Raw genomic sequence first — 12,178 nt, forward strand, 5'->3', positions numbered from 1 at the left:
AATACCTCCATCTGGGCTGGCTGGCTGGAACTGTGGAAGCAGCACATTGCTGGTTCCAATGGAAATGTTGATTCGGTTGAGACGAAACTGATTGTATCTGGGGTTGTAATAAGGATAGGGTCTAGGAGGGAACCGGTGTTTATACAGGATGACTGGGGTAATCCCTAAGGACCTAGCAGTTACCTTATCATCCTTTATTTTAAGTGCATTGTCAGTGGTCAATGAGAAAAGATCATTTCCCTCAAAGGGTTGACCCTCAAAGGGTCCTCCAAAACTGGAGGTACCAAGGAGGCCCGTTCTGGGCACTGCAGTCCTTTATAAGTGGCCTTCAAGACTTCAGTCAGATACACTTTGGAGGGCTGACTCCCATAATACCGCTTTAAGGTGCGATGCCTGTTCATGTCGGGCCTTTGGCATGAATTGCTTGTATATGCCACAGTGCACGGTATCGTGTGTCTCTCCTAAGCACATCAGGCATTTCTCGTGCCCATCGGATTGGGCCATCTTGGATCCACATTGGATGCACACTTGAGACGCTTCTTGAAGAGTGCCTTCGAAATCATCTTCTTTTAGATTTCTATCTTCTTGCTTGGATTTGAGGAGGAGTTCGAAGCATGTCCTTCTTCAGCAGTGGCTAAAGAAGAACTGAGGGAGGGATCCGCTCGCCCCATCTTTTATAGCCATGCCCACTCAAAAAGCATCTCGAGAGACTCGTGCCTTTTGGAGCTTTGATATGTCCACAGCTGGCCTGCACATGTGCAGTTTCCATGGGGGACTGCACAGAAAACACGACGATGAACGAAAGTGTTTCTTGTCATTCTGGTGTTGGGTCTGTTGTCATTTTAAGAACAAATGGAACATGGAGCAGAACATGGATTACAGAGAATGTTCCTGAAAGGGGCTGAGATGCATCTAACAGTGCTATCCACTACCAGAGTTGTCCTTGAATCCAGTGCTTACTTTCATGATTGCTCTTTCCAAAATAATGCAAAGCCTCAAAGGTTTAATGAAATTATAGATTAAATATTGTTGAATTCAGGGCTTTTTTCTGGGAAAAGAGGTGGTGGGACTCAGTGGGTTGCCCTCAGAGAAAATGGTCACATGGCTGGTGGCCCTGTCCCCTGATCTCCAGACAGAGGAGAGTTTAGATTGCCCTCCGTGCCACCAAGCGGCGCGGAGGGCAATCTCAACTCCCCTCTGTCTGGAGATCAGGGGGCGGGGCCACCAGCCATGTGACCATTTTCAAGAGGTTCCGGAACTTCATTCCCCCGCGTTCCCCCTGAAAAAAAGCCCTGGTTGAATTCATTTTGGGCTTAGATTTTGTGGTCCATTGAAATTCCTAGACCCACCATACATCCAGCCACTTCCACACTTTATACAACTAACTCTCAGGCCTGGGTCTTACACATTCAGCAAACTGAAATGTCAAATGGTTCATTCCAGTCCATACTGCAAGAGAGGGGCTTCATATCTGAACACTTCCCCCTCCCTCCCAATGTAAAATTCTCTGCAAGTAAAATAAAAATTGCGTATTTAAGAGTTCAAGCCCAGCCTGTTGTTCCAATTCTCTACCTGCAGGTAGGTCCTTTGATGCAGGGAAACATTCAAAAATGTGACCCTCCACCTGCAGTCTGAAGTGGTACAGGCCACTATACTACTAATTCTGCTATTCAAACCAGGCCTCAGTTTAGTGTGACTCTTCTCCCTGGCCTTTCTGCTCCGAATCGCTCTCCAGACTTTGAGTAAAAGGGCCTGTTGGGCTATTGTTACATGCATGCATGACAAGTATGATGTAGGTTAGCACAGAGAGAGGCAGCACATGACCTCAGCAAATGTGACATTGCTTACCTGATTGTATTATCTGATGAACCACTCACTACTAGTCTATCTCTATACTGTAGACATGCAATGCCTCGCTTGTGGCCATTTAAGGTACGGACGAACTCACAGGTACTTGTGTTCCATACCTGAAAGAGAGAGACACAAATGAAGGAAGGGACTGATTATTACCAGCCCAGTGCTTTTATGAGGAAGACATAAACTGTTAATTTGCCAGAAATCTCCAAATTCTGTACCTTTATAGTTCTATCACCTGATGCTGACACAATGTATTTGTCATCGAAATCTACCACGTTGACAGCTGCTCTGTGTCCAACCAATACTCTGCGAAGGGTGATGTCCGTTGGGGAGGCCATGTCCCATACAGCAATGGAACGATCTTTGGAGCAAGTCACCATCATACCATTATTAAAGCGCAGGTGCAGAACTGCTTCACAATGGTGGATCAGGGTGTTCAGCATCTCACCTGTATTCACATCCCACACTCTGTAGTTGAGTGTGGAGAAAGGCAGAGGGTGAGAGAAAGGAATTTTTTTTTGTGGTAAGCAAGGGTACACCAATACTTAAGTACACTGCCAGAGGGAAAATGTGATTTTACATTAGGAGCATACCAAACACTCCTGTAAAAAGATATACTAAGTAAGCCTTTCCAGCCATCACTGCTACATCTGCAGAATTAGTAACTTACATATGAAAAAAGCCTTTCAGTAATAACCTTACTCCACCTCCCAGCAATTCTGTGAAGAAGAGCAGACTTCTTTAGATTTTATAGATGGATAACGGAAACTAAGAAAGTGAAATTTGCTGACAGTAATTTATGGCTGAACTGAGATTTTAATCCAAGTCCAAGTTGAACACCATACATCGGACTGATTTGTTTATTAAAACATTTACACTTTCTACATGGTTCAAGACAGCTTACAGTAATAGTTTAAAAACTGGCAGTTAAAACTAAAATAAAACAAACCCCTCTCCTCTTAAAAGAGAGTTTTTCCCTCTCCTCTTAAAAGATGCCTGCCATTCATACCCCCTCAAAGGCACTTACTCAACTGTTTGCTCAACAGAGCTACAGAGTGCGGAAAGCAAAAATGTTACAATTAAAGTGTGGAAGATGCATGATGAATGATTACAGAATCTTCTGCTACAGGAGCATGTGAGCTTAATATAATGTCTTGCTTGCTATAGAATTTGGTTTCCTAAGATCTTCATTTTAGTTGTGCTTGCAGTTGAGAAGAACATGGTTAATATTTACCAAAGGTCAGGACTCCTGTGTTCTAGATAGCTCACCATCCTTCTATGGTCTTTAACCCTTAGCTCTTTTAACTCAGACTCTTCTTTTGCAAATTTTTGGGGCTGGCTCTACCAGGTGAAAAACTGGGGGATGGTGGTGGAAACCTCCTATACTGACTGGCCCAAGTCATCCTCCACTTCCTTTACACACTCCCCAATCACTGCTGTGGCCCCTGTTTCCATCAGCAGTTAGTCTTGTTTTCTCTCTCCCAGTCTTCCTTAAAAATGGTAATGCAAACCTTGCACGTCCCTAAGACATCTTCCTCTTGCAAGAGTTTGGCCAAAGCTATGGTAACTGGCTGTGCTGCCAGATCTCTCATGAGAAAGAAGAGTATTATGAGAGTGGGAGAAGCATGCCTTGGCTCACTGTTTTTAAGGAAGGGGCAAGGAAGACTAGCTCTGGCTTCTGGCTGGCAGCAGTGGAGGGCAGGGTAACAGTTGTGGTGAGTACTTTAGGCAGCAAACTGTATTGAGACAGTTAAAATCAAGGAGTGCTTTTCACTCCTTTTTGCTGTATGCTAATTCTACATGAGATCCCTGACATTTATTCTTAGCACAGAATTTAGCCAAATATTATGGTCCTTTTACCGTTGCACCCTCTAACTTAGGCAATGTCTTGAAACATTTTAGGCATTTGGTTGTATGGGTGTTTTTTAAAAAAATAATGGCACCTAGGGGTTTTTTTGGATCTTGTGCAAGCCTGGTGCATAAAAATGGAGTAACGAATATAACCTAGGAATCTATTACATTTGTATCCCACTCTTCCTCAAAGGAACTCAAAGTAGCATGCATTGTTTTTTCTTTCTCTACTGAATGTAAAAACTTTTTCAAGTACTGCTAAATTATGACATGTTATACTGTAATTTTTAAGCACACAAAATCTGTACACTCAAGACAGCATGCTGGCAAATTTATCTCTATCCAAGGACAGGGGTTTTTTTACACATATTGCTAATCTTGAAATGTAGGACTCACAGTTGATTGAAGTCTTGTTCCTACTACAGTTTGTGGAAAACAAAAAGTATTCTTTTCCATTTATTTATTTAGATATTTATACCCCCGTTTTCTCCCCAATGGGAACCTGAAGTGGTTTACAATATCTTTCTCACTTTCTCCATCTTATCCTCGCCATAACCCTGTGAGGTAAGTTAAGCTGAGAAACAATGGCTGGCCCAAAATCACCTAACCAGCTTCTTCCATGGCATAATGGGATTTGAATCTGGGCCTTCCAGATCCTAGTCTGACATTCTAGCCACTATATCACTTTGACCTTTCATGCCTTCTGTCTTCTTGGCTCTGACAGTGAAGTCTGCCTAGGTCTCAGGGAACAAATCCATTCTCCTCCATCACTTCTAGGAAATGGTATAGCCAGTGCCAATGTTGTTTAAAGTTCAAAACTCAATTCAGTCAGGAATCTCCTGGATATTGGCAAACCATTATTAACGCACCCTCAGCCCCTACCCAATTTTTAATACGGGGATAATACCACTTGCTGGTCCGAAGAGGCCACAGATGGTAACAGGAAAAGAAGGTTGCACAGAGAACACTGCACAGATCTCAAATTCAGATGTGCATACCTGACTGTAGAATCTGATGATCCAGTGATAATCACTCGCTCATCGTATTGGAGGCAAAGGACTGATCCTGTGTGCCCAGTCAGAATCCGCTTGCATTCTAGCGTATTCTTGTCCCAGATCTAGGAGGGCAAAGGGAACGGACTGTATTGCCAGCCTGGCTCTTTTGTTTTCTACAACACAGCATTTTATCTACTAAGGCGAACAGAACTTTTAAGTGGCATGCAATGCACTTTGTATTCCACAGGCACTTTGGAGCAATATAAACTATCCTTAATATCTCTGTTTTTAATATGAACACAGTCTTTACACTTCTCATTAGGGAACAGGAAGACTTTAATTACTGAAGGACCAATAACACAGCTAGCAATGAACAATGTGCAAGAAAATGAAGCAGATAATATAGATTTATCCTTCTTGTTTGGGGGAGAGGGAGAAAACCTAGGCAGTTCAAAATCAAACTTGATTGGCTGGGGGATACAGGAAGGAAAGGATAAACCTCAACACTCTCAAGTCTCTCTCCTGCTTTGCCCCTCCCTAAATTAAAATACAGCTACATTCTTTCTGTGACTAAATTTTCTAGGGCTCCCTTGCTTGCAGAAGAGCTCTCACCTTGATGGTATTGTCTCGGAGGCCACTCACTATCTTCTGATCATCATATTGTAAACAATAAACTCCTTTGCTCGTTTCACTCCTGCAGTGGATTCGCTGTAAGCTGTGCCTTCCGCACCGCCAATTTGATTCTATTGTCTGGGGGAAAGAGAAACAATTATAAAGTATGTAACAATCATCATGGAAATTTTGCAACAATAAAGCCTGCAAAACTCCTGGGACAACAGACACAGCATTCATGCTGAAGCCATTTATTATTAGATAATCCCAGAGCCTGCTAGAAGTGGGACAGTCCTCCCTCCGTCTGAAGCATCCACAGTGATATAGGGGATTTCTAGACATTCTCAGGAAGGCAAAAGTCCAGCTGTCTTCAGATGTCTTCAATATGGAAGTCAGGCATATTTAAGGATACAGAACTAGTCATCAGTGACTACTTGAGAGCCTTCCTTTTTACTTTGATTGGGTCAAAAAGCACCATGCAAGTTCACCCTTCTCCCTGTCACATTATTTGTTTTTCACCCTTGTGGTGTTTGTCAATCCTTGAAGTCCATTAGAAGACAATTTCTGCTCCCCTTGCTTCCAACTCTTTTATGTTCTCTAAATATATGTTCTTCAGGCATTACTCCACTCCTTATCTTTGGAACAAGCTCCTTCAGAAGTAAGAGTAGCAATGACAAATAAATTGTTTTGATTTTGTCTTAAGTATACTAGGGGAAGCTTTGATATGGGAAGATTCACTGTGATGAGGTTTCAAAACCACCGATCAAGAATGAGTCACTATGAGATACTGCTTCTATGGAGAAGTTGTCATATTTAATTCATTGTAAGCAGTGAAGTGGAAACAGAGATAACCTGGAAGTTGAATGGTCATGATTTATAGTGTATTTGAATCATAATTGTGAAAATAAGGTCGTATTGGGTAATATATCTTCAATTTTATGCGAATATATAGACAGAAAGACAGGGCAACCTATCTTCAAATGCCTCAGCACCGTATACTTACAATGAAAGGGAGACCAACTATAAATGGGTTGGGTGTATGACATCAGTCTTAAGAGCCAATTCATAAGTGATAATCTGTAATATAGATATGGCTTCTTTGTACATGGAGTAAGAAGCTACAACTTGTGGTGATATTTGTCTGGGTAATTGTTGTGCATGAAACAACTCTAAAGAACATTGGTTCAAAAGAAGTATTCTCTCCACACATTTTTTTCCTTGGCTCTTACCTCAATATCCTGTATAATTTTGGGATAAAGTGCTCTGTAGAAGGAGTTTGGTGGGACTATTCCATCAAGTGGCTTGTTTTTAAATAGATATTGCCCCCTAAAAGAAAACAAAATAAGTAGCACTTATTATTCAGCTGTCTAATCTACTTATTTCGTGCAAAGATCTAGGAGACATTAAGATGGACATCTTACCCTACCTTCCAGCACACAACGCAACTGTCTTTTGACATGGGGCAGATTCATAGACTAATAAAGCACCTAATTGCATATATAGCCTTCCCTTGTATTTTAAAGAGACACGGAGAGCCTTCACATGTGCAAGTGGAAATGGAGGAGTCCTCAACTGACAGCAACAGGAGAATACTGAAAAAGCTGCCAAGTTCCCCACAATGTGATTGTTCAAAGGTCCAGAACACTATGTAATTATCAGGGCATTTTACTGCTGCTTCTACTAAACATCACTTGATTCTTCCTCAGTTTAGCCTGGATATGAAATCCAGTTATCTCAGGCCAGATTTCTGTTACAGAAAAGGGGTAGCAACAACAACCCATAACCAATCAGCAAATTGCAATCACTTCCTGCTGTGTAACCATTATTTAAAAATTCCACATCCTAAAGTTAAGGAGCCAACAAACACTGCAGAAGCTGGCACCATGGGCATACTAACCCCTCTTCAGCCTGGCAACATGCCTTTGTAAAGGAGAGATGGGCACAAATGCCTCAGAGTATAATCCTGACACCTGAGGCATGGCATTTAGCCTAGGCCAGCTCTCGGCTTTTCTGTCTGCTGCTGCACTACAACAATACATTCTGACAATTTTTTCTATGTATCTCTCCCTTATCATAAATCTTGAAACTCTTAGAAAAATATTAGAATATTTGTGTATTCTTTTGTAATTGAAATAAATCAGTCTTCTTAGATTACTGACCCGGTAAATAAAACCATTAATAAAAAATTATGACAGATGTTTTAAAATTAAATTTCTAGAAAAAATAATCTCAATCTAACAGTCTCCAAGATTAAAAATCTATCAGTATGCCACCTTGCAGTATGGTTTTATAAACTGACCCCACCCTCAACTGTGCATGTAGCTCAGCATCTCTTTATGTAAACTATTATATCCATCTAAAACATATGCAGAGACACTACTGTTGCTACAGTGATTTGTCCCTAGTGAAAATCAAAAACAGCTCTGATACTGAACTGCTATCCAGAACAAATTATTTCATTCCCTACATCTCAAGACTCAGGAAAGAATCATTGCTCCAATGAAGTTGGTGAAAAAAGTTTGGGAAAGAAATTTCTGTAAAAATCCTGAAGGGGTATAGAAGCAAAACATTCCCACTAAGGCCTGCTCACTTTGCCAATGTGCTGTTTTGTGTGTTAACTGTGAGCAACCAAAAAGTGCACAAATGGAACTCAATACTTGGGAGCAGACAGAACTGAGCAAGTAATTGGAAACCAAGCAAAAACCCAAAACAAGTCACTGGGAAAGGTTAAGGAAATATAATGGCACAGGAACACTACTGCTCTCAAAGATTAGAAAGTACGTCCTTGTCCAGATTTTTGAATTTGTTTTTATATTTTGCATTTGTAATGTTCCTCAGTAGCCACCACGACAATTTCTCAAGTGTAACCCAGTAAAGATATTTTAACAGGGATGTTTTATGGGAAATTAAATGGGCCACTCTCATATAAAGCTTAGCCACTTTTAAGTTGGTGGCAGACATTACTCCAGTGCATAACATGTGATGACCTCACAATGTAGCCAGCTTGCCACCAAAATTGGAGGTAAACACCAATTTCCAAGCAGATCACAGTTTATAATGCTACTGGAGCACAAATGTTGGTATTTGACAGGAAACTGGAGCACAAATGTTGGCATTTGACAGGAATCTAACTACTGTTTATTCCATGTCTGGAGATGCAGCAACTAAGGATGTGGCATGGTTCAAGCATAAGGACGGGCAGCCCAATCCTAAGAAGGTGTGGGGGGAGTGCATAGGGAGAGAAACAAGGCTTACGTGGGCGTAAGTGGCTCCTGCATGGGTGCAAATGCCCTTCTGCTGGTGGTGGCATGAGGCGTGCTACCGCTGCTGGGCCGCCCTCAGCGGGAATACCTGGCAGGCGGGTGGAGGCAGAGAAGTGGTGCAGGGCCCCACGCCAGTGCAGGAGGGAGCGGACTGGAGGGCAGGGCCAGAGTTAGTTCGTTCCCTAAGCCCCACCAGGTGCAGGAATGCTCACACTGGCGCAAAAGAGCTACGCCACAGAAAAAGGTGGTGTAGCCATAGATGCCCATTGTTGGGGAAAACTCGGCCCCCTCTCCGAGTGCCCCGCCCCGCCCACATGGCCTGAAGAAGCATAGGATAGGAACTGCCACGGGGGGGCCAATCTGCATCCGCTTCCGGGGTGGACGAGCCCCCCTGCCCGCAACCAATCACCTGCTCACGCACCCTTCAAAACATCTGGCTGCGTGGCTCATGACCTCAGGTAAGTGAGCATGCGGCCAAAGATGGCCCCTTGGACTTCTGCTGTGGGTACTTTGAGCACGAGGCACGAGGGTACGCACGGTGGCGGGCACTGAGTGCACTTTGGGGACTTTGCGAAAAAAGTGGGAGAACTTTGCACTTGCTCAAGGGAAGAAGGGCAAAGTCCAGAATATCTGGCTAACTAACAATAACCACTCATGTGTCCTTGTAGGTTATTGGACTCTGAAGTTCCATCTCAGTATGAAGCGAGGTAGCACTTACTGGTAAGAAGGAGATGGGGTGGTGGCTAAGCTGGCTCGCTGATTTGTGCTGGCTGCCCCATCACCTGAACTCGCCTGACGGCTAGCCTTGGCGGAGGAGAGGACAGTGGCGGCAGCCCCTGCCTGCCCCAGAGGCAGTTGCCCAGAAAACTACTCTTGACCAGGTGTTTGTAACTACCTGCTCATTTTCTCCCTTAAAGGTAAAAGCACCCAAAGGCAGAGCGCATCCTCGCCAGAGGGTCTTGCATCAGCTGGTTGCTGTCGCTGCTGCTCTCTACTATGTGCATCTTCTCAGATGTTGGAGTGTGGGCTTTGCCTCGGCCACAGTCTGAGCTTCTGGCATCTGATAAGCCAGGAAGACGGTCGCTGCAGGTGGAAAGCTGCTGCCAGGGGGTGGGGGATGTGTTTACAGAAGCAGGGATGGACTTGGCGTGAGGAGAGTCTGTCAGTTCACTCGGGTGGGGGTGCATCTCCCCAGTACTGGGACATGGCTGTCAAGGTCTGGCTCCCGCTCTCACTTTGTAGAGATGCAGTGATGTGTTCAAGTTGCGCAGCAGCAAGTCTGAGCGTGCTTTTCATTCCCCTCATTTCCAAACAGCCTCCCATGTGGTTCCCAATGGGCGTTCCTGTCACTCATTGACGGCCCCACCTCTCCCCGGCTTCTCTGGAACTTGGGGACTACTTAGGGTTGCCAGTCTCTAGGTGGTAGCTGGAGATCTCCCAGAATTACAACTGATCTCCAGGCAACAGATATCAGCTCCCTACTATCCGGCCCTATTTTTCAGGGAGGGGGAACCTTTTTCTTTTGGTGGTGGCAGCAGTGGTGGGTATTTGCAGGCACACCAAGCTGCAGCCACCAGCCTGGCCCTCCCCACTGGCTGAGCCACTGTTTGCCCCTCGCCTAAATGTCGGGAGGGCTGTGGCCACTGGCTGGTGTGAGCAGGGTTGTCAGAGGCTGCTGCATCTCGTCTTGCCACGCTCGGGCACTGGTGGGACTATCCTGCAAAAGTCCATAGGGAGCCATGCAGTGCTGCCCCATTTACACAGGCACATGAGTGACGACGCTGCCTGGGGGGTTAGGATTGGGCTGTTAATCACATTTTGGCCATTACAGAAATTAGCCTGAGGAATCCTCAAGCTTGTGTGTACCCTTCCTCATCCTGGTTTGCAGGGAAGAGAGAAAACCATAATTTGTGGATCTAATTAACAATGAACTGTGCCACAGATCTGTAAGTCTTTCATTAAATGTGCAAGAGGGGAAGAGGGAGGGATTTCACAGGTTTGTTCCCATTTTATCTGATCCATGCTGAGTCTCATTTGCTCAACACTGACCTGGAAGGTACTTTGAGTAATCAATATTAGAAACAGAGTTGTCTTTTAGATCTTAAATATTATTTAGCTTCCTAATCTGCTTATCTACAGCTTTCTCTTAATGTCAAAACCCTTAATAGAATTTGTACTTGCGACTTTGCGATTTTATTTTTTTTATAGCCGTTAAAATTCCTTAGCTGTCACTTTTGTCTCATTTATGAAAAATTCATATCCAGCTTTCTCACAGACAACATATACTAGGCAGGCCTCTTGGATGGAAAATTACGTATTAAGGAAATTACCCCAGAGATGGAAGCATCTAATGAAATGCAAAAAAGCTTCTCTAGACTTGGGCAAGTCCTGCCAGACACAAAGATTGCTCCATCTGATTAGAACAGCAGGATTTGAGTCGAGTGGCATCATAGAGACGATCAAGATTTTTCAAGGTATAAGCGTTCAAGAGTTAAAGCTCCCTTCTTCACATACCTTCAGGTACCTGAAGAAGGAAGCTTTGACTGTTGAAAGCTTATACCCTTTCTTTTGAAAGCTTAAACTTGCTGTACTACTGCAGACCAATATGGCTACCTACCTGAAATTACCTTAGCTAATTTATCTGTGTTTTGGTGTGCCTAATTAAAGATGAAACTGATCTCTAATTGCAAAAATCTGCTGAGGAAGACAAAGCGGCCTGCTGTATTTGTAACCTACTTTTCCATTCAAAAATGATACTAATTCTTGTTAGATTTAAGCATATGATCCTCCTAATAATGGGAAGGAAAGATATCACACATAACTTTAAAGTGTGCAACTAAAAAAACCCTGGTATTGTTCACATTTAGCTTTTGGGGTGGGCATAAATACCAGTATTCAATACTCCCATATTTTCAGGTAATATAAACTGCCAAACAGATGGCCATGCTGTTAATAGAAACTTCATATGAAACAAGGCATCTCTAGCTACAGATTTAGGAAAAAGTTGCACGTGAGATATTCTTACCATCCTCTCCGTTCTGCCAAACCTCTCCACAGTGAGTCTGTCCGGACCATTCTCTCAATCAACTTTTTCCACAACATGCCGTCTGACGTCACCCGGTACCACTCCTTACATACCAGTTCAACAGCACACAATGACTTGGCATCCAGGTATGATAAGATATTCTCAGCAATGTGATCCAGGCCTCGAGCTGAAAGAAAAAGTAAAGGAAGCCTGCCATTACAGGGGAAGTTCACTAGGAGCACACGTCTGTTAAGAATACATTTTCATCCCAGTCACTGCTCATTCTTGCTGGTGCAGTGGAGAGCAGGGGATGAATGAGTAGAAATCAATCTCTTATGAAGTTCAGAAAAGCAGCTTCTTTTGGATAAGAAACAACAAAGCACTAAAGATGATGAAGGATCCAGAAATCTGGTCTGATCGATTTCTGCAGATTTTAGCACTAGGGGGATGTTTTGTGGAAGGCTTTTCCTGCTTGGTGATGCAGCCCCCCAAATTTTGCTATATTAAGCCCATTTCTCACTCTGCTGCTACAGCTGTTTTTGTATTCCAAAAACTGCTTTTTGCTAAAATGGGAG

At 43.5% G+C, this 12,178-nt stretch overlaps 1 protein-coding gene across 5 annotated transcripts in view; it reads right to left on the reverse strand.

Annotated features, from left to right (window-relative positions):
- BTRC (beta-transducin repeat containing E3 ubiquitin protein ligase) overlaps positions 1–12,178 on the reverse strand; it is a 198,308-nt gene that overhangs the window by 25,210 nt on the left and 160,920 nt on the right. For all 5 annotated transcript variants that reach the window (XM_054982810.1, XM_054982808.1, XM_054982811.1 and 2 more), the window contains 6 exons: positions 11,604–11,790; positions 6,545–6,641; positions 5,316–5,453; positions 4,707–4,825; positions 2,076–2,325; positions 1,849–1,967 (listed from right to left, as the gene is read on the reverse strand). In XM_054982810.1, coding sequence (XP_054838785.1) covers positions 1,849–1,967; positions 2,076–2,325; positions 4,707–4,825; positions 5,316–5,453; positions 6,545–6,641; positions 11,604–11,790 — 910 coding nt within the window. The remainder of the gene's footprint in view (positions 1–1,848; positions 1,968–2,075; positions 2,326–4,706; positions 4,826–5,315; positions 5,454–6,544; positions 6,642–11,603; positions 11,791–12,178) is intronic.

This window comes from Eublepharis macularius, chromosome 6 (assembly GCF_028583425.1).
Source record: "Eublepharis macularius isolate TG4126 chromosome 6, MPM_Emac_v1.0, whole genome shotgun sequence".
Taxonomy (NCBI): Eukaryota; Metazoa; Chordata; class Lepidosauria; order Squamata; family Eublepharidae; genus Eublepharis; species Eublepharis macularius.